Genomic DNA, 23584 nt, shown 5'->3' with positions numbered 1-23584 from the left:
TCAAAGGCACAACATCATATGCACAGCATTCACAAGAAAAACATAAATTAAACATAAATCTTTGCAATTTTAACAAGAAAGAACACATTAACTCTATATATACACAGTATAATCTTAATTTCATTAACACAAACTGCTTGAGTGCCATGCTAGTGTAGCACCTAACATGATGTGATTACAGCCAGGGTGTTCCGGAGTTCGGAGTTCAATTCTGGCACCATTCCGCCTGGAGCCTCTGTATGTCCATTCCGTGGAATGCCTGGGTGCTCCGGTTTCAATTCACAGTCCAAAGAAGTACTGGATAGATTAATTGGTCATTGTGAGTTGTCCTGTGATTAGGTTAGGGTTAATCAGTGCTATGGGGTTGCCGGGGCAGCATATCTCGAAAGGCCAGGAAGGCCAACTCTATGCTGTATTGCTAAATAAATAAATAATCTCAAAACTTTGCTTCAGAATATTTGCAATTGATTTCTGTTTTAGTGAGGGATATTTGCATGAAGATGTTTGTGTCTTGAACTTTGCTGCCAACCAGTAATGCCAAATTGTACAATGAACACTTTTTTTGCTTCCAAATTAAATTCTGGGTGCAGAGTACAATGGAATTAATATTGGCATTGGCTTATTATTGTCACATGTGTCGAGATATAGTGCAAAGCTTGTTTTACATAATGTTCACACAGATTAAATCATAACACAGTGCATTGAGGCAGAATAAAGTCAAACAATAACAATGCAGAATAAAATGTTAAAAAAAGACTAGAAAATGCAGTGCAGCTAACAATGATGTTTAAAGTACAATAATGTATGAAGTAAATTGTGAGGTCAAGAGACTATCTTATTGCACAAGAGATCTAGTCAAGAGCCTGATAACAGTGGGATTGAAGCTGTCCTTGAACCTGGTGGTACGTGCTTTTAGGCTTTTGTATCTTCTGCCCTATGGGACAGGGAAGAAGAGAGAATTTCTGGGGTGGGTGGGGTCTTTGATTGCGCTGGCTACTTTATTGAAATAGTGTGAAGTATAGACCACAACAACAACAACCTCGTTACTCAATGTCAGCAGGACCAAGGAGTTGATTATTGAGTCCAGGAGGAAGAAACCGGAGATCCATGAGCAAATCCTTAACAGGGAGGTCAGAGGTGCAAAGGGACAGCAACTTTAAATTCTTCAGAGTAACTTTGCAGAGGATCTGTCCTGGGTAAACATGAATGAAGAAACCACAGCAGCACCTCTGCTTTCTGAGAAGTTTGTTAAGAGTCAGCATGACAAGCTTCTATAGATATACTGCTGGGAATTCACTGACTTGCTGCATCACTGCCTGGTATGGAAACAACACCTTGAATGGAAAATCCTACAAAAAGTAGTGGATGCGGCCCAGTCCATCACAGTTAAACCCCCTTCCACCATGGAGCACATCTACACAGGAAAGCAGCATCCATCATCAGGGACCGCCACCACCCAGGACATGCCTTCTTCTCAGTGCTGCCATCAGGAAGAAGGCGTAGGAGCCTCAGAACTCAGGAACAGTTATTACCCTCAACTATCAGACTCTTCAAACAGAGGGAGTAACTTTAGCCAACTTCACTCAGAACTGCTCCCACAACCTATGAAATCTCTTTCAAGAGTTCTTCATCTCATGTTCTCAATACTTATTGCTTATTTATTTCTTGTTATTACTTCATTTTTCCTTTTTTCGTATTTGTTGTCTTTTGTACACTGGTTGTTTTAATTTGATTCTATTATGGATAATGGATTTATTGAGTGTGCCCGTAAGAAAGTGAGCCTCAGGTTTGTATATGGTGACATGTATATATGTACTTTGATAGTAAATTTACTTTGAACTTTGAGTTTCTGTGGTCATGTACTGAGCAGCTTGCATACCAAGCCGTTATGCACCAGAATGCTTACTATGGTGCGTTGATAAAAATTGGTAAGAGTCAGCAGGGACATGTCAAATTTCTTTAGCCTGTTGAGGAATTGAGGGCTTGCTTGGCTGTGACATCAGGATCAGAGTATATTTAGCATTACTGAAAAAGGATGAGTATTTAGAGTTGATGGTCTCATTTCCAATATCCAATGCTACTACCAAGATATCAAGAGCATAAGACCATAAGACTTAGGAGTAGAATTAGGCCATTTGGCCCATCAAGTCTGCTCCGCCATTCAATCATGGCTGATTCTTTCTCCCCTCCTCAGCCCCACTCCCCGGCCTTCTCCCTGTAACCTTTGCTGCTATGTCCAATCAAGAACCTATCAAACTCTGCCTTAGATACACCCAATGACCTAGCCTCCAAAGCTGCCTCTCGTAATAAACTCCACAAATTCACCACCCTCTGGCTAAAGGCATTTTTCTGCATCTCTGTTTTAAATGGACATGCCTCTATCCTGTGGCTGTACCCTCTTGTCCTAGACTCCCCTACCATGGGAAACATACTGTCCACATCATAACCAAAGTTATTGAAAAAGAGATAGTACAGAACTAAGCTACATTTATTTTCTATTCAACGGCAAAGTCCAAGTCAGTCAAGGTTATCATCGTATGCACAAGTAGACATATGCACAGGTGCAATGAAAAACCTTACTTGAAGCAGCATCACAGGCGCAAGGCTTCACATAATGAGCATTCACAAGAAAAAATATATTAAGTAGGACTTTTACAAGAAAAATGCAATTATAACAGAAAAAGTCCATTTTAATGCAAAGTCATTATCATATTGCTTAACTGTAGTGACTGGGGTTTTGCCAGTTGGTTCAAGAACCAAATGGTTGAAGGGAAACAGCTGTTCTATAATCTGGTGGCGTGGGACTTCAGGCTTCTATACTACTTGCCTGATGGTGGCCGTGAAAAGATGTGATGACCCTGTTGGTGAAGATTTTTGATGCTAACGTTGCCTTTTTGATGTAGCACCTCTTGAAGATACTACCCATGGTGGCAGTGTTTCTGTGAACAGCTTCTATCCCACTGTTATAAGACTATTAAATAGTCCCCTAGGACAATAAATCCTCTCGTGTGATAAAAATAAACCCCTGACCTCATTATCTACTTCCTGACAGCCTTGCACATTATTGCTTGTCGGTACTACACTATCTCTGCAACTGTATCACATCATTTTGCATTCTGTTGCTACTCTTTCTCTGTACGATCTCAATGTGCTGATGTAGTGAAGTGATCTGTAGGGGCGGCATGCGATACTAAGATTGGTACATGTGACAATAATAAACTGCAGGAACTGCTAACTTGAGGCCCATGGCTGTTTGAGTTGGAGGTATCAGCACTATAGTTACACACCCTGTTCCTTTCAGGCGGCACAGTAGTGTAGCAGTTAGCATAAAGCTATTACCGTACCGGCGGCCCGGGTTCGACTCTGCCGCTGTTAGTAAGGAGTTTGTACAATCTCCCTCTGAACGCACGGGCTTCCTCCGGGTGTTGTGTTTGCCACCCACATTCCAAAGCCGCATGGATTAGGGTTAGTAAATTGTGGGTATGCTATGTTGGTGCCGGGAGCATGCTGATGCTTACAGGCTGCCCCCAGCACATCCTCAGTCTGTGTTAGTTGTTGGCATAAACAATACGTTTCTCTCCATGTTTCAATGTACATGTGACAAAGTTTATCTATCTACCTTTATCTTTGTTATGTTGTGTCTCCAAACTAAGGGCAAATTATCTGCCATAAAGTTTCTAAACTACTTCTGGCTATGATTAACCAGAATGATCTTTATACAAAGCTCAACAGAGAACCAGAAAACTGACTCTCATTAAATTGGTGCTCCATAAGGTGAATGGGGAATGCATTTAATTAAAAAAGAGCATAAAGTTACCTGGAAAGCCCATTTCTCCCATTGCTCCCTTTGGTCCTGGTCGTCCTGGAGATCCGGGTTGCCCGGGGAACCCAGGGTCTCCTTTGGGGCCTATATTGTTCATCATTAATAAACAATGTGGGGAAAAAAACCAGATGAGACAAATTCTCACTCTCAATGCAGGATGCATCTCACAGAATTATTGACAGAAAACACTTAAGACTGCAATTTCTGTCCCATAAAATACAATGGGGAAAATATCAATCAGACAGAGATATGTAAACCAATTAACAGAAATATTTAACAATGTCCTTGATAGCTTCACCTATTTATACACCCAAGTGACCTCAAATGCATCCCTTACGTTCTTCTCTGACTCTCTGACACAGTGTAGCACAGATTGTGCTTACCTGGACCTCCTGGCAAGCCTGGTAAACCAGCTTGTCCTGGTGCTCCTGGATCTCCAGGCATACCTGAAAAACCCTTTGGACCTGGAAGTCCGGGTGATCCTTAGAAAGAGAAATAAAACATTGGTTTTACACATATATCCTTATAAGGGCTTTACTGCACACCAGCTATATATTAGGAGTTTGAGGAGATTTGGTATGTCACCAAAGATACTAGCAGATTTCTACAAATTTACCATGGAGAGCATTCTGACTAGTTGTGTCAGTGGTGATGCCATTGCACAGGATCATAGAAGGCTCTTGAGGGTTGTACACTCAGCCAGCTGCATCATGGTCATTAGCCTCCTCATCATTAAGGACATCTTTAAAAGGTATGCCTCAAGAAGGGAGCTTTTGGTATGCTGGCCTTTATAATCAGAGCATTGAGTATAGGAGTTGGGACGTAATGTTAAAATTGTACAAGGCATTGGTGAGGGCAAATTTGGAGTATTGTGTACGGTTCTGGTCACCAAATTACAGGAAAGATGTCAACAAAATAGAGAGAGTACAGAGGAGGTTTACTAGAATGTTACCTGGGTTTCAGCACCTAAGTTACAGAGGAAGGTTGAACAAGTTAGGTCCTTATTCTTTGGAGCGTAGAAAGTTGAAGGCAGACGATAGAGGTATTTAAAATTATGAGGGGGATATATAGAGTTGACGTGGATAGGCTTTTTCCATTGAGAGTAGGGGAGATTCAAAGAGGACATGAGTTGTGTGTTGGGGGGCAAGAGTTTAGGGGTAACATGAGAGGGAACTTCTTTACTCAGAGAGTGGTAGCTGTGTGGAACAAGCTTCCAGTAGAAGTGGTAGAGTCAGGTTCGATGTTGTCATTTAAAAAAAAATTGGATCGGTACATGGACAGGAAAGGAATGGAGGGTTATGGGCTGAGTGCATGTCAGTGGGACTAGGTGAGAGTAGTGTTCGGCACGGACTAGAAGGGCCGAGATGGCCTGTTTCCGTGTTGTAATTGTTATATGGTTATATGTTATATCTATCATTAAGGACTTAACTACCCAGGACGCGCCCTCTTCTCACTTCTACCATCAGGGAACTATAGGAACCTGAAGACACACACTTAACCTTCCAGGAACAGCTTCTTGCCGTCAGATTTCTGAATGGACAACCAACCCATGAACACTACCTCTCTATTTAGGCTCTCTTTTTACACTACTTATTATATTTTTAATGTAATTTATAGCACATTTCATGTATTGCACTGCACTGCTACCGCAAAACAACAAATTTTACAACACATGTCAGTGATAATAAACCTAATTCTGATCAGAGTGTTAATCAAAATTAATGGCATACTTGTTTAAATGTATTAGAACTGCACATTATAATCTATGTCACCCCATTAAATTAATAGTTTAGCAGTGTGCACTTTAGAATGCACAGTCCATTCAGAATACCATCAGCACTTTGGTAATGATGGAAACTTAGACAGAATTGATGCTTCTTTTGTACTGTGCAGATACTGCATTGCATGAATTCTAAAGTAAAAATAAATGTTTTTTCTGATCAGACAAATTGGAAAAGTGCCTTGCTTTATATTGGCAATTAAAGCTGAATTTATGGATTCTTCATGCTGGTCCAAGTTCCCAGTGTTTACCAGAGATTGATATTAACTATCAAAGCTATGAATCTTATTTCAATTCTTTTCCACATTCATTCAACTAAGGGTAACATAGGATGTCTAATTGATCTCCCTGAAGTCCTGATACCACAATAAGCATAAATCCGGGGTGTTAAGCGCTACAGATACCAAGTTTCTTACCTATGCCCATATTGATGCAAAGTACGTTCATGTGCAAGAGAGCTCCAAATCATTACTGAGATGTTGGTTAACGTAAGAAAAAAAGAGATTTTATTGCTCTATATTTAACATCTGTTGTCTTTTTCGTCTTTCCTCCTTCTGCAATCACATTAAATCACAACGGAGGAACTTGTTCTGAATTTCTAACATACCTGGGAATCCCTTCTCTCCTTTTGGCCCTGGTTCAACTTGTCCCGGAGGTCCTGGAAAACCAGGCTCACCTTTAGGACCTCTACTTCCAGGGCTACCTGGGCCTCCAGGACCACCTGGAAGTCCTTCATTTCCTGTAATAGGCAGAAACATTATTTAACAAAAAAGCCAAAAAATAAAATTGCTCACAGATACTGGAATTGATTTGTGTCAACAGCCACTATAATTTAGAGTCCCAGATAACAATTTCTCCAACTTCTGGTAATTTTTTTCTCTACTTCTCTCTTTTTTCACTCCCCATTCTGGCTTACCCCTTCCCTTCTCCTCACCAGCCCATCACCTCCTTCTGTTTCCCCTAATCCTTCCTCTACTTCCAGGGTCCATTCTCCTCTCCTTTCAGATTCCTTCTTTTTCAGCCCTTTTCCTTCCCTAACTATCCCCTAACAGCTTTCCCCCTCACCTGGTTTCACCTATCACCTGAAGAACAAACACAAAATGTTGGAAGAACCCTGCACATCAGGCAACATTTATGGAGCAGAATGAACAATTGATGTTTTGGGCCAAGACCCTTCATCATTACTGGAAAGGTAGAGGGAAGAGGCCAGCATAACTCGCCAACTTGTACTCCTTCCTCTCCCCCACTTTCTTATTCCTGCTTTCTTTCCAGTCCTGACGAAGGGTCTCAGCTTGAAATTTCGACTGTTTATTCCTCTCCATAGATGCTGCCTGACCTCCACTATTTTGTGTGGTTTGCTCTGGATTTCCAGCATTTGCAGAAAGTCTTGTGTTAATAAATAACTTTTGTTCATTAAGCCGAAGTGAATTAAGAAGTTAATGAAAAATTAAAGGAACACTGAAACACGATGCAGTCTCTCCATTCAAAACTTCCACTAATAAATTGCGCGAGGATCAAACTGTTGCAGCTACTAGATTCTGTTTAATGTCCAATAACATTGATCGAGCGAATTTGAGGCTGAGTATAATGTGCTAATGAGACCATGTACTGTATGAAGCAATTAGTGTTCAACGTTCATGGATTTCTAGGTAAATCTCTGTATGACAACTGACCATAATTCATTCATTAGGAATTACAGTGCCAGAAAATGCCAGATCTCAATTGAATCCTGGTAGTCTGCTGGTCAGCAGTTTCATTTGGAAGCCAACAGCCAGTTGCAGAGCGTCAAGACCTTGGAGGTGACGTTGAGAAGTGGGGAGCATTATCTGCTACAGACCCATGCTGTCAGCAGCAAAGGGCTGGAAAGAGAAAAGGCGGGGAGGGGGAATAAACAAAAAATCCTCACCCCAGTGAACACATAGACAAAAGGCGACCAAGAGCAAGTATAAACAAGAAAAAGTAATCAAGTCACAAACAAGTATAAGTGGAGGATTTAATTATTTAACATTTTAATCTTTATTTTCTCATCTTGTGTTTCTGACAACTTTATCTGGTAGCAGAGACTCACAAAGGGTAAGAATGCCACTACGAGCCCATGCATGCCTTGGGACATCAAGGTGGAACTGGAATTAATTGCATTAAAATGCAATTTGTTAAGAAAGAACTTGGAAATGGCACCATTCCATTTTAAATTCTTTTTAAGCTCCTTTCCTACCAAATGGAAATAATTAAGTTTACATAAGTTTTCTTATTTTGTATTGATTCTGCCTCACCTCCCACCCTCCAGTCTCTCCCTACCCTACTCTGTGTAGGAGGATTTGAACTCCCCTGCATTGCCTGGGGAAATTATTGTTCCCTTCTGGTACTCCAGTTAAACCCAGTGCCTGGGTTTCTCCACTGAAGTTAACTCCAGTTCTTTATTCTGACGTAACAGCTAAAAGTTCTGAGACTTGCCATCAGCTGGCTATCCATTCATTGGTCTCTCTAGTCTTATGATCCTTATCATTTAGAACAGTGGTTGCCAATCTGTCAATCGTGCTCGACTGGTTGATCTTTGAGACTTTCCCAGTAGATCCCGAGAAAAAAAAAGAAAAATAAATACACAAATACTGTTGAGAGATTGTTTCCGGGTTGCGGGGTTTTAGTTCCGTTCTTTTTGCCCAGTGCGCATGTGTGTAGCTCCCCCGCCACACACTACACAGTGTACTTCAGTGGTCCCCAACCACCAGGCCGTGAGGAAACGATTAGTCAGCTGCACCTCTCCTCATTCCCTGTCACGCCCACTGTTGAACTTGAATACACGCGAGGTCATTACCCAAGCGCGTCAGGGGTCACTGGTTGGCCTCGGGTAACCGCCGCTTCGTGCGGCCGGCGAGAAGTGCCGTTGGTACTGGCCTGGAGTACGGACAGATGGGCGCCGCCTCTGGACATGTTCAGCATACCAATGGTTCGTGAGGAACTCGGTGCTAAAATATTTGCAGATATCCTAATTCAGCTCAGGGTTCCGTAAGTAGCAGAGCAGCTACCTTGCTGCGATTTACTGAAAGTCATCCCTCGAGCCAAACTTTTGTCAGCCAATAGATCCTACAAGGAGGGAGGGTGCAGGCCCTGTCGCACTCCTCGCTCAGATGGTCGCTCTCTCTGGACTGCGACCTCCACAGCCCCAGCACGGGAACAGCCGCACTTGGCCGAGGCATAATTAGATTAAATATGTAACTGATCTTGATATTTATTCTCAAATCTATCACTTTCTTGATTGCTTTCCAATAATCAACATAAATCAACAGTGCTTGATGAACTATGACCTTGAGGGCTGTTAATAGAACCTAGAGTTATTATAATCGAACTGCATCACATTGCACAGTGATGAATAATAGATGGGTACCTGACTACCAGTGCAGAATAAAGTTTCCATTTTAAACTGTAAGGTCATAAGATATAGGAGGAAAATTAGGCCATTTGGCCTATTGAGTCTGCTCCACTATACCTTATGGCTGATCCAATTTTCCTCTCAGCCCCAATCTCCTGCCTTACCTGTATCCTTTCTGTGCCCTGACAAATCAAGCATCTATCAACCTCTGCCTTAAATATACATAAAAATTTGGCCTCCACAGCTGCCTGTAGCAACAAATTCCACAGATTCACCACTCTCTAGCTAAAGAAATTCCTCCTCATCTGAGTTCTAATAGGACACCCTTCTATTCTGAGGCTGTGTCCTCTGGTCTTAGACTCTCCCACCATAGACAACATACTCTCCACATCCACTCAATCAAGGTCTTTCACCATTCCATATGTTTCAATTAGGTCAGTCTTCTGAATTCCAGTAAATACAGACCCAGAGCCATCAAACGCTCTTCATACAACAAGCCGTTTAATACTGGAATCATTTTCGTGAACCTCCTTTCAGCACATCCTTTTCTAAGATAAGGGGCCCAAACTGGCTTGCAATACTCCAAGCGAGGCCTCACCAGTGCATTATAAAGTCTCAGTGTTACATCCTTGCTTTTATATTCTAGCCTTCTTGAAATGAATGCCAACATTGCATTTGCCTTCCTCACCAGCGACTCAACCTGCAAATTAGCCTTTAGGGAATCCTGCACAAGGACTGACAAGTCCCTTTATGTCTCAGATTTTTGTATTTTCTCTCCATTTAGGAAATAGTCAAACCTTTCATTTTTTTCTACCAAAGTGCATTTCCCAACATTCTATTCCATCTGACATTTCTTTGCTATTCTCCTAGGCTGTCTAAGTCCTTATATAGCCTCCCTACTTCATCAGTACTAACTGCCCCTCTACCTACCTTCATATCATCTGCAACCTTTGCAACGAAACCCTTAGTTCCATCATCCAGATCACTGACGTATAAAGTAATAAGAATCAGTCCCAACACAGTCTCAGGCGATCTCATTTGGCAAGAGTAGAGGGTAAGGGTAAGAGGAGATAAGAAATACAAAACTTGTTGAAATGCAAACAAGCACCAGCACTAGGTTAATTTACACCTACCTTTTGGACCTTGAAAGCCAGGGCTTCCAACAGGACCTGGAGGGCCTGAAGGGCCAGGTTTTCCCATCAAACCCATATCACCCTTTGGACCTGTAGGTAAAGTACAGATTGGGAATTATACAGAAGTCTTGTTAATGAAGCTACCCCAAACACTGTACCCAAATCTGACAAGCTGTACCCTCAGCTTAGAAAGGATCTCTACTGAATCTCACCCATATTTTCTGCTTTCATCTTTGTTTGAAGGTCTCATTCAACAGTTAAATGAAACTGTTTTTATACTGTGTTTAGTGCACAGAAGTATTTCAAGAAGGTTTGTAGGGGTTAATTTCTGAACTTATTCTACTACCTAAGGATTCACTATCAAGGCTTCTACATTTCATGTTCTCAGTATTATTAATTAATTAATATTATTTTATTTGCACATGCTGCCTTCTTTTGCACATTAGCTTTCTGTCATCTTTGTGTGTAGAATTTCACTGATTCTATTGTATTTTTAATTCTATGATTCCACTATTCTTTGAGCAGAATTACAAACACCAACATTTCTCAAAGAGAAATATTTTTTTGCCTCATTTCTATCAAGTGGGAAACCCCTTTTTTCTTAAGCAGTGAACCCTGGTTCTAGATTCTTACAACAGGAAACCTCCCTTCTACATTCAGCCTGCTCAGATCCTCATAAACTTCAGGTGTTGCAAGATTAACCTGTCCGACCTTTCTTCACATGATAGCCTGCTCATTCCAGGTATCAGTAATACATCTGCGAATTATTCTCCAAAAGATTAATATCCTTATTTAAGTAAGGAGACCAATATTGTCACAGTATTCCAGATGCAGCCCTAGCAGCACCCAAGCTAACAAGCAGAAAGCTACTTTGATATTCAATTCCATGACTAACAAATGACAACATTGCATTAATATTTTCTAACTACTTACACTATTTGCTGTGCTGTGTTAAATTTTGTAAAATTATTAGATGGAAGTCTGAACAATTCCAAGTGACACTTTAGCTCTTGATGAGCCTGCAGCATGTAGGGTGTCTGTACATTTGTTAAAAGTTTGCTTATAGCGGTTGTATTCTTACACTATAGGTTCCTTAATAGCTGCCGGATTCTTTCTTAGCCACAGGCACTACTGGCATGACAGCAAAAGGACCAAAGAAATTATTTTTCTCTGCGTATCTCTCAACGCTTTTGGATTGGAACCTGTTTATTGAGGCACTTCTCGTTCATTTCTTGGGACTTCACCTAAACCAAGGTGCCTAGCACGGATCCAGACTGTTTTCACCAGTCGGAATTCATAATTCCCCTGACAATGGTGACAATCAAGTGGCAGCTGAGTATTATGAGCCCTGAAATCCTCATGTGACTTACTATGTAGTTAGTATTCAGTCCAGTTTACTTGTGCTTTCTGTTTTATGACAACAAAGTAGCCTTAAGTTATTTTGTTGTACTTATTTCCTGGACACTCGAATTGTTTTGGGTCTGATCAACCCATACCATCACACCCTATTTGCATTTTCATCTTCTGTGATTGCACAGATCCCTCAGTATCTCAGAGCACTTACATTTCTCATTGTTTAGATAGTAAGCTTCTTTATTTTTTCTTCCCAACATTGACAACAACTTATTTTTCCACATTATATTAAATTTGCCAGATCTTAGCTCATCCATATATCTATCTTTACCCTTCACAACCTTCCTACCTCTCTTTGGGACATCGGCAAGTTTAATGATACCGTGGGATAATTCATCCAGGTCATTTTACTGTAAAAGGTAGCTGGTTGATTTAGTGAGATATGCAAAGCAGGTGTCTATTACACTTTGCACTCACTGGGAGGAGCCAACCCCTCCCTAATTTATGAAAAGTGGCCAGCAATGGAACAAAGAAACCAAAATATTAGTTCTAGCAAAGGATACATACTTCCTGTTATATAAGTAGTAGAAAGACTGCTAGGAATTTATTTTCTTTGAGGAGGCTCAGGAGACTTGGGTCCCACACTACTGGGTCTAGGAACAGTTACTACTCAACAGTCAATCTCCTGAACCAGTGCGGATAACTTCACTTACCTCAACGCTGAACTGATTCCACAACCTGTGGGCTCACTTTCAAGGACTCTACACAGTATTCTTTATTTACAATTTATTAATTATTATTATTATTTGTTCATGTTTGTATTTGCACTGCTCATCTTCTTTTGACAATGGCTGTTTGTCCATTTTTGTTTGTGCGTGGTTTTTCACTGACTTTCTTTGTATCGACTGTGATTGTCCACAAGAGAATGAATCTCATGGTGATAGATGTGACATGAATTTACTTTCAACTTTACCTGATGGACCTGGGCGCCCATCGAATGTTGATCGACCTGGAGGACCCGGAGGACCTGGTAGACCTGGACTACCTGGTAACCCTGGATTTCCTTTGTCTCCGGGAGGGCCAGGAATATCCAGACCTGGAGGACCAGGGTCTCCCTTATCACCAAACGGGCCTGGTGATCCTGGTTAACAACATGGAAACAGATTATCACTAATAAATTCATGAAATGTTACTTCCAGATTCAGAATTACCACTAGCAATAGTTTACAAAATGTTTCCTTTACTAACTGGGTCTGCCTTTTGTACATTAAATTCATCTTAACTCCGGTTTACTATTGTTCAGCTAGAGACATAAGTTTCTCAATTTATTTTTGGGACCATTGATGTTTTCTGTATTTACTTCTGGAAAGCAATAAATATGTCCTTACTTACTCTTTGGAAAAGAAGTGAGTTATTTATTTATTTAGAGATATGTGCAGAATAGGCCCTTAGAGTTTCGAACCCCACTGCCCAGCAACCCCTGATTTAATCACAGGACTAGTTACAATGACTTGTATTCTCTCTCTCTCTCTCTCTCTCTCCTCTCTCTCTCTCTCTCTCTCTCTCTCTCTCTCTCTCTCTCTCTCTCTCGCTCTCTCTCTCTCCTCTCTCTCTCTCTCTCTCTCTCTCTCTCTCTCTCTCTCGCTCTTGCTCTCGCTCTCTCGCTCTTGCTCTCTCTCCTCTCTCTCTCTCTCTCTCTCTCTCTCATAAACTGCTACATTTGTTTATTTCTGTCCAAGTTTTAGGCAGCACTAGGAATAATAAAGCTCCTTTAAGCACAGAAAGTCAAATTAAAAGACAGAGAGACCCAGGGGTACAGGGACCTAGTTCCTTGGAAGTGGAAATATCAGTAGATAATGTGGTGAAGAAGTCCAATGATGTGCGTGATTTCATAAGTCAGGGAACTGCATACAAGTGATGGGTTGTCATGTCACTAGGTGTTGGCGAGACCGCATTTGGAATATTATGTGCAATTCTGGATGCCATTCAGCTGGGGAGAGTGCAGAAAAGATTCACAAGGATGCTGCCAGGACTGGCTGGCTTAAGTTAAGATGAAAGGTTGAATAGGCTGGGACTGGTTTCCCTGGGGTGAAGGAAGCTGAGGGCTGACCTTATAGAGGTGTACAAAATCAAGAGGGACACTGATAGAATACATTATTACAGTCTTTTCCCCAGGGTAAGGGAGCCTAAAACTAGAGGGTATTGGTTTAATATGAAAGGGGAAAGATTTAAAGTGGTCCTGGCAGGCAGGAGTTTGAACACACAGTGGGTAAATGTCGTTTTGAAAGACATTCGGACAGGTACATGGATAGGAAAGTTTTGGATGGATCTGGGTCAAATCCAGGCAAATGGGACTGGCTCAGGAAGACATCTTGGTTAGAATAGGCATATTGGACCAAAGGCTCTGTTTCTATGCTTGTTATTTCTATGACTATGACTTAGAATAGCCAAGTCAATTGTGCAGGATATTATCAACAACAGATATTCCCCTCTCCCCACCTTTTCAACCTACTCCTCAGCTTTTTCCCTCCAGTCCTGCAAAAGGGCTTCAGCCCGAAAAGTCGACAGTACTTTTTTCCATAAATGTTGCCTGGCCTGCAGAGTTCCTCCAACACTTTGAGTGTGTTGCACAGATATTCATTACTTATTTATCTATGAGAGTTCTTATTTCTTCTTTTCGTAATTGCACACTTTGTTGTCTTCTGCGCTCTGGCTGAATGCCCTAGTTGGATGGTCTTTCATTGATTCTGTTCTGGTTATTATTCTATAGATTTATTATGCCCATGAGAAAGTGAATCTCAGTGTTGTAAATGGTAACATATACGTACTTTGTTTAAAAAAAAATTACTTTGAACTTTACTGGAAGGAAAGGGAAATATGATTGAGGTCGTGAATGAGTTTAGCAAGGCCCAAGGGCGAAGGGGGTGGCTAACACTAAATTATGAGGCCCCAGGAGAAAATGACCTTGAGTAGAAGTCGGTGTGAGAGTGGAGTAAGAGAGTGTGATGCCATGGAATCTGGAATTTAGGTGAAAGAAATTTCAAATGAGTAACTCAGGTAGATAAGACAGGCAGTGAAGGAATCACTGGAGAGGAGTACTGAGATAATGGTCACCAACTCCAATGTATAATGTCACCATCTGTCATATATTTACATTAACTGGTGAAAGAAGGGAACGTGAGGAGATTAACTGGTCGAGTTCTCCCTTACAAGTTGGTCTGTGATGCAAAATGTAACCAAACCCTTCCCCTCCTCTCTAGAGCAGTGGAATCCTACTTCCATTACACACACCAGCACCTTGCTGAGAAGCGGTATTGCACTAGTGCATGTCCTGGACATCTCTAATTGTCTCCGTGTTCAGTATCAAATCTGGGTTTCCGGTTTTTGAACATTTCTGGGGGTGTGAGGGAAGAAAAAGGAAATATCACTGTACAGAGGAACTGCAAGAAATTTATGTCATAGTCGCGCATCAGCTGGACGTTCTGTCAGAAGACAATTTAAAGAAAACTGTTAGGTTAAAAAAAGCTCTCCACCAACATACATCAGTAATTGCACTTTTTTACTATGGAACAGATTTCCACAAATAAACAGGGACATAGAAAATCAAATGGCTTCTCTTAACAAGTGTATTATATTAGATGCCCAGTGGAAGTCAAGCACTACCAGATTACAGTGCTTAAACTAGTTTGTACTTCAAATATTCAATTAAAAAACTAGCATTAATTATTCCCACAGTGCAATGAGCAGGGGAAATCCATTCGTTCACCTCTTTGGAGTACAGGAGTTGGGGTGTACTATATGTTGAAGTTGCTGATGTCGCCTAATTTGGAGTATTGTATGCATTTCTGGTCACTTACCTACAGGAAAAACGTCAATAGGATATAAAGAGACACGAGGACCTCAGTTATAAGGAAAGATTGAATAGGTTAGGACTTTATTCCCCAGAGTGTAGGGGAATGAAGGGAGATTTAATAGAGGTATATGAAATTATGAGGGGTATACAGACTTTTACTGCTGAGGTTGGGTGAGACTTGAATTGTGGGTCATAGGTTAAGTTGAAAGTGGAACATGAAGGGGAGCTTCGTCACTCAGAAGGTGGTGAGAATGTGGAATGAGCTCCAGTGGAAGTGGTAGATGAGGGTTTGATTACAATTTTTAAGAGAAGTTTGGGTAAGTATATGGATGGGAAGGGTATGGAGAGCTATGGTCCAGGTGCAGCTCAATGGGACCCGCAGAATAATAGTTCAGCAAGGTAACTGTTTCTGTCCTGTAGTGTTCTATTACTCCATGGAAGAGAATAAAACTTGGACCAGAATATCAGTGGGTGTAGCTGTTTGAATTTTCTTGCTCATCAAATCAGATTCTGCAATTGCACATCAGTCTGGTCGTTCCAACAAATGCTCTTAACATTCTCTACATATTCTTAAAACAGGCCCCTGCTATGGCCGGGATCCACTCAGTTGGTGCATGGACATATTTGGCATGTACATAATTTACACATGGATAATAAGGAGTTAATTTTGGACAAATGATTTTAATCATGAGGAGACCAGCAGATGCCAGTTATTACACACGATTTGTAAATTGACACTGATTTCCCTTTTTGACAAATCTTGTTTCTGTGCCATTCCATACACTTTGGGATCTACAATCTCGAATATAAACATACGTGAGTCTTATGTGCAGTTTAATATTGCCAAGATTCGTGGAAAGGTGTTGCCAAACATCTTTGGATGCCAGTACCAATTTAGTAGAACTTACCTGAAACATGTCAGCATCTCAAAAACCTGGAAACACACTTCCAGCAGAATGTGAAAATGAAATTAAAAACCAAATTATCCCATGCAAGTAATCTAGGGTTCTACTTTTCCAAGAGAAATTTCTCAAAGCAGCCTCAAACAAGTGTGTTGGTCCAGTTCCCAGGTTTGGGAGAACATTCAGAATTATGGTCACAAATTTTCCCACACTGGGTATTGGGATTTTTGGTTTCCAAGTTGCACGAGAGCTCCACCTACAGACTAGCTTGGCTGCTGACACAGGCAGGTTCATGGGACCAGTTAACAGAAGCGTGTGAGAGACATTATGAGACAAAAAATTGTATATGGTTATATCTGGTTATAAAAAGCTTTGCACCACAAGGGGTCATTTTTCTTATTCCTTTTTCATTTGGCTTTTACTCATCTAGAGGTTTTCCAACAAAGGGGAGAGAACTAATTGTAATGTATCCCACACCAAGAGAATAATAGCCCTGAATATTGTGGGCTTAAATCCCCTCGATGGTTACTAGGGCTGTGGATCCCAGAGCCCTGCGTGTGATTCTACAGTCACTATAGGTCTATTTCAAATAAACTATCCTTACACAAATTCTACAAATACCAGGTATAAAATCACTGGAGAGGCCAATTCATTGACTATACTTAAAGCAGAGGTTAATAGGCTCCTGTTTAGTAAGGGTGTCAAAGGTTACAGGGAGAAGGCAGGAGAATGGGGTTGAGGAGGATAATAAATCAGTCATTATGCAATGGCAGAGCAGATTCGATGGGTTAAATGGTTACTTCTGCTCCTATGTCTTATGGCATCACAATGGAAATTCCAGGACCATTGCCTGTGGATTTGTGGGTCTATTTTCCCTGGGGAGAAAGTCCAAGTGGTATTTCATGTGGTGAGGTTCTTACGGTGGGTTGGGCAGAAAGACAAATTAAGATAGAAATGTCTGGAAACGTTAAGTTTCTGTGGAAAATTAAACAGCTGATTCTTTGGGTCATGATCTTTCAACAGAAATGTTGAACATGTTTGAAGTTGCAGAGAAGAGGGAAGTGTAGGAGGAATTGAAGAGAACGTCTGTGATAAGGTGCGAGGAACGAAAGAATGAGCATGATGAGCTGGCTGGGAGATGGCAGCAGAGGCTTGTTATGTGACGGTGAAGATGAGTGAGAACAAAGGAGAGAGGAAGACTGCATTTTCTGAAAACCTGAAAGAAAATAATGCTTGAAGTTTTCATTGATGTTAGGCTGCATGTCAGCTGAGAATAAAATAACAGTTTTATTTTCCCTTCATGTAAACACATAGGAAGTTTGAGTAAAATGTGCTTTAGGGCTGATTGCTGACACTCAGAGAAACATTGTTTTTGTTAGCTGGTTACTCATTAATCAATATTGCGTTCAGTTCTGGTGGAATGATGTGGAAGGTGTAGCGAGGGGGCAAAGCAGATTTACCAGGATGTCTTGATTAGAATACATGTATTATGAGGATAAGCTGAGTGAGCTCGAGCTTTTCCCTTTGGAGCGAAGAAGATTTAAGGTGACTTGATAGAGGTGTACAAAATAAGAGCATCGATCGAGTGTGCACCCAGACACTTTCTCCCAGGGCAGAAATGGCTAAAACAAGGAGGCATAACTTTCAGGTGACAGGAGCGAAGTATAGATGGGATGCAAGAGGTTTTTTTTAACACAGAGTGATGGGTGCATGGAACTGCCAGGGATGGTGATAGAGGCAGATACATTAGGCACATTTACAAGACTCTTAAGATAGAAACACTGATGATAAGAAATGGAGGGATCTCTGTGAGGAAAGGGTTAGATTGATCTCAGAGTAGGTTAAAAGGTTGGCATGAGATTTTGGGCCAAAGGGTCCATGCTGTGCAGTAATGTTCAATGTTCTATCTGTTAGTTCCAGGCATTCAGAGCTGGACTTACTGATGCACTCCCAATGGAATTCATACCTGGTGGTCCAGGCAGTCCAGGTGGGCCTTGTGGACCAGGTGCGCCTTGAAAGCCATTTCCAGGTGGGCCTGGTGGACCGGGAGGCCCGGAGGGACCGGAGAAGCCTGGATCACCTGAGAAAGAGACATAAAGTTTATCAAGAGCCATCTTTCTCGCGAAACAACCCTGCATCATTAAACGTCGACAGCATACACAGTCCCATTGATGCAAATCGACTTACAAGTTCATCAGCCCTGGAGTCATTTAAGCTGACAACAATTGATAGTTTTTTTTTGACTGAGGTGACTTTCTTTAAGTTCAGTTAAACACAACTGGTATATCTAGTGACCACTTTACACCTGGGATGTTAAATCTTCCTCCCCACACGTCTTCAACCTGGGTGATTTTCTTTATCTTCTTAGAAAAATTATTTTTATTTGTATGTGTGTGCTGGATCTCTCTACTTAAGTCAATGTTATTGCCCGCCCTTAATTTCCTTTAAAAAGTGTCCTTGTACTTGAATTGTTTCATCTTGTGTGGACAGGGAGGTTCTGGATTGCAGTCGAGAAAGAGGCAATTTGCAGTACCAAAGGAACCACTGCATAGGTTTTAAGAGGCCTCGGTGAGTTGCGACAGTGCACCTTGTAGATGATACGCTCTGCAGCATCTCCATGTGCTTCCCAAAAGAAGGAGTTAATGTTCAGGATGGTGAATGTGCTTCCATTTGAATATTTTTACAGGAGCACCGTCGCGAGTGTCCTTCCCAGTTACATCACCATCTGGTCTGGGAATTACAAAGGATCTAACCACAAGTCCCTATGAGGTCTATTGAGAGGATCACTGGTGACTCTCTTCCAACCATCAGAGATATTTGTCAGGAGCGCTGCACAGGCAGGGCCCTTACTATTGACAGTCACTCCCTCCCATCCATCCAACAATCTCTTTTTCAATCTTTCTATTAATATCAAAATAGTGGATATACATAGTATTGCTACACAATTGTTGGGATTACATTGTTAATAGATAGAGTATATAATTATATATTCAGTTAATACAAGGGTAATAAACCTCCCAAAAATGTTCAAATACAAATGTAGTTCACAAAAAAGGATTAACATATCCAAAAATAAAAAAAAATACACCCCCCAAAAAAACCAAACTAACCAATACTAACCTAACAGAAAAAAAAAACTGAGAAACGAACATGGGCTGTTTATAGCATCAAAAAAAAACCAGGACCTTTAGTGTCACCCGCTCTGAACCTCCCTACATATAATAACAACACAAGAACAGGTTTGGAAAGGGGTCAAATCACATCATATGAAAGTGTTGAATAAAAGGCCTCCAAGTCTGATCAAATTTAATAGAAGGATTGTATATAACACTTCTGATTTTTTCTAAGTTTAAACATATCATAGTTTGAGAGAAGCAATGAAACGTGGTGGGAGGATTAATCTCCTTCCAATTCAGCAAAATCGATCTTTTAGCCATTAATGTGAGAAATGCAATCATCCGACATGCTGAAAAGGTTAAATGGTGTGGTTCTATCATTGGTAAACCAAAAAATTGCTGTAATAAGATGAGGTTGTAAATCAATTTTCAAAACAGTTGAAATAATATCAAAGGTATCTTCACAATATTTTTTCAAAGCAGAACATGACCAAAACATATGAGTTAAAGAAGCGGTCTCAGAGTGACATCTGTCACATACTGGACTTATATGAGAATACTAATGAGCTAATTTATCCTTAGACATATGGACCCTATGAACTGTATCAACGAATGTTTAGCACATATAGAGGATGAGTTAACTAATTGAAGAATTTTTTCCCATTTTTCAATAGGTAAGGCAAGCTTAAGTTACCTTTCCCAATTATTTTTAATTTTATTTGATGCATCTGAATGAATTTTCATAATTATGTTGTAGATAGATGCTATGGCACCTTTCTGAGAAAGATTTAAGTCTAAAAATTTTTCCAAACTATCCATAGAGTATAAGTTCGGGAAAGTAGGAAGGAAGGTATTTAAAAAGTTTCTAACCTGTAAATATCTAAAGAAATGAGATCAAGGTAAATTATATTTGTTAGGTAATTGCTCAAATGACATGAAACAATTATCCAAGAAAAAATCAGAAAATCGTAATATACCTTTAGTTTTCTAAGTCAAATAGGCTTGATCCATAATAGAGGGATAGAAAAAAAAAGTTAGATATAATAGGACTTGCTAGGAAAAATTGATTCAACCCAAAATATTTCTTAAATTGAAACCATATTCGTAAACTATATTTAACTACTGGATTATCTAATTGTTTATACAATTTAGAAAGAGTGAAGGGAAGCGAAGTTCCTAGAATAGAACCCAATGAAAACCCTTGTACAGATTTACATTCAAGATTTACCCAATGAGGGCTTAAAGTTACATCCAAGTCCCACAACCAAAATTTCAAATAGTGGATATTAATTGCCCAATAGTAAAATCTAAAATTCGGCAGCGCCAGACCACCCTCCTTTTTAGACTTCTGTAAATATCTTTTGCTTAGCCTTGGATTTTTATTCTGCCAAATATAAGAAGAGATTTTAGAATCAACACTATCAAAAACAGATTTCAGAATAAAAATTGGTACCGCTTGAAATAAATATAAAAATTTAGGTAATATAATCATCTTGATAGCATTGATCCGGCCTATCAATGACAAAGACATTGGCAACCAATTAGTAAATAACTGTTTAATCTCATCAATTAAAGGTAAAAAGTTTGTCTTAAATAAATCTTTATGTTTTTTGGTAATTTTGACCCCTAAATATATAAAATAGTCGGTAACCAATTTAAAGGATAAACGTCCATATATTGGGATGTGCGTATTTAGAGGAAATAGTTCACTCTTATTAAGGTTCAGTTTGTAATCCGAAAAATTACTAAACTGAGCCAACAAAGATAAAACTGCGTGAATGGATTCCTCAGAGATATACAATAATAAATCATCTGCATATAATGATAGTTTATGTATCTCATTCCCACGGGTAATACCAAAAATATTAGATGATTCCCGAATAGTAATTGCTATACATTCCAGGGTAATATCAAATAGTAATGGACTAAGAGGACAACCTTGCCTGGTGCCCCGAAATAAACAAAACAGGGAGATCTTTGATTATTAGTGTTAACCGAAGCTATTGGGGTATGATGTATCAATTTAACCCAAGATATAAATGTCGAACTAAAATTAAATTTATCGAATACAGTAAATAAATATGGCCATTCAACTCTGTCAAATGCTTTCTCAGCATCTAATGAAATGACACATTCTGGAGTACTACATGAAGGAGTGTAAACAATATTCATTAATCTCCTAAAGTTAAAAGAAGAGTACCGGTTTTTAGTAAATCCAGTTTGATCCACAAATATAATTCGAGGTAACACCTTCTTCAACCTAACTGCCAATATCTTACAAAAAATCTTGGAATCTATGTTCAATGAAGATATCGATGCACACTCAGTGGGATCTTTATTCTTTTTTAATATTAAGGGGAAAAAAGCCCTATAAAATGATTGTGGTAATTAACCCAATCTAATTGCTTCTTTAAAAACTCTACCTAACCAAGGAAAGAGAATAGAAGAGAAACATTTAAAAAAAATACTACTGTATAACCATCTGGACCTGGTGTTTTACCAGAATTCATTGAAAGAATGACGCCTTTTATTTCTTCATCTGAAATGGGAGTTTCTAATATTAAATGTTCTTCGGGTGATAATTTCGGAAAATACAATTCCTTAAGAAGTCATACATAATATTAGGGTCATTGGGAAAATCAGAATTATATAAAGAGGTATAAAAATCTTGAAAAGATTTTTTTATTTCGTCATGATTAACTGTCAAATTATCATCTTGTTTATGAATCTTAATGATTTGGCATTTAACCAAGGTAGTTTTCAATTGATTAGCTAATAATTTACCTGATTTATCACCATGTATGTAAAATTTACTTCTGGTTTTCATTAATTGGTTTTCATCGAGGATGTAAGTAATAAATTATATTCCATTTGAAGCTGGACTCTGTTTATAAGGCTCCTTACTAGGAGCACTGGAATATTTCTTATCAATTTCTTTGATCTTATCGACCAAATTACTTTATTCTTAATATATTTCCTCATACCGATAGAATAGGAAATAACCTGATCACAGATATATGCCTTAAAAGTGTCCCAAAGTGTTCCATTGGAAATTTCTTCTGCAAAATTAGTTGAAAAGAAGAAATCAATCTGTTCCTTCATAAACACAACAAAATCCAAATCTTGAAGCAAATTGGAGTTAAATCGCCATTGTCTAATGCTAGGAACTGTACCCATTAATTTGATAGAAAGTTTCATTGGAGCATGATCAGAAATGGTAATAATGTCATAGTTACAGTCAATCACAGATGGGAAGAGACGAGAGTTGATAAAAAAAATAATCAATTCTAGAGTAAGAATGATACACATGTGAAAAAAAAAGAAAACACTTTATCCTTGGGGTGTAGAAATCTCCAAATATCCAAAATTCCAGAATCATTCATGAAGGAATTGATAAGAGTAGCCGACTTGTTTGGTAAGACTTGAACAGATATGGAACTATCCATCCAAGGGTTCAAACAACAATTAAAATCAACACCCATCATCAGCATATATTCATTTAGATCAGGGAAAGCAGTAAATAAATTCTTAAAAAAATTTGGGATAATCCACATTCGGAGCATAAACATCAGCCATAACCACTTTTTTATTAACAAGTAACCCAGTAATAAACAACAATCTGTCATTCGGATCGGAAACAGTATCATGATGAACAAATGTAATTGAGGTATCAATAAAAGTTGAAACACCTCTTATTTTAGCATGCAAATTCGAATGAAACTGATGTTCCTTCCAAAACCTGAAAAAAACTCTGATTATCCTCTTTCCTCACATGAGTTTCTTGTATAAAAATAATATGAGCATTTAATCTTTGGAATACTTTAAAAGTCTTCTTCTGTTTAAGTGAATGGTTTAAGCCATTTGTATTCCAAGAAACAAAATTAATAATCTGAGTCATAATTACATAAAATTAACCCTTTGGTATGTAAAGAAGCATAATGCGAATGCGGAAGAGGAACAAAAGCTCAGGGAGGAACGGAAGGTGACGACACTGTATACATCTTTGTAGTTCTAAGCCAGCCCAAATAAGAAAACTGAAAAAATAGAAAGACCCCCCACCCTCCACCGGCAAAGCTCCCAGACTGAGCTTGAAGGCGGCCAGAAAAAGAAATAACACTAAATCTACCCCTGTTTCTCCAGAAGGCAACTCCAAAAATATATGTTAAAATGAAGATCACTCAAAATCCAAAAAAATAAGGATTATACTATAACAATCTTCATAAAGTAATTTCTGACAATGAAAAGAAAAAGTAA

General features: G+C 39.5%; 1 protein-coding gene and 1 long non-coding RNA gene across 4 annotated transcripts in view; one reads left to right on the top strand and one right to left on the bottom strand.

Annotated features, from left to right (window-relative positions):
* Window positions 1–18144, top strand: part of LOC132397972 (uncharacterized) — an 85782-nt gene extending 67638 nt beyond the window's left edge. Inside the window, exon 3 of the long non-coding RNA XR_009513499.1 lies at window positions 18129–18144. This is a non-coding gene — a long non-coding RNA (uncharacterized LOC132397972). The remainder of the gene's footprint in view (window positions 1–18128) is intronic.
* The window catches only part of col4a5 (collagen, type IV, alpha 5 (Alport syndrome)), a 276446-nt gene that overhangs the window by 68549 nt on the left and 184313 nt on the right, over window positions 1–23584 (bottom strand). For all 3 annotated transcript variants that reach the window (XM_059976825.1, XM_059976826.1, XM_059976827.1), the window contains 6 exons: window positions 18181–18294; window positions 12433–12600; window positions 10107–10196; window positions 6211–6342; window positions 4207–4305; window positions 3818–3907 (listed from right to left, as the gene is read on the bottom strand). In XM_059976825.1, coding sequence (XP_059832808.1) covers window positions 3818–3907; window positions 4207–4305; window positions 6211–6342; window positions 10107–10196; window positions 12433–12600; window positions 18181–18294 — 693 coding nt within the window. The remainder of the gene's footprint in view (window positions 1–3817; window positions 3908–4206; window positions 4306–6210; window positions 6343–10106; window positions 10197–12432; window positions 12601–18180; window positions 18295–23584) is intronic.

This window comes from Hypanus sabinus, chromosome 8, assembly GCF_030144855.1.
Source record: "Hypanus sabinus isolate sHypSab1 chromosome 8, sHypSab1.hap1, whole genome shotgun sequence".
In the NCBI taxonomy this organism is placed as follows: domain Eukaryota; kingdom Metazoa; phylum Chordata; class Chondrichthyes; order Myliobatiformes; family Dasyatidae; genus Hypanus; species Hypanus sabinus.
The sequence above is the reverse complement of the archived record's forward strand: the minus strand, read 5'-3'. Positions and strand labels throughout refer to the sequence as shown.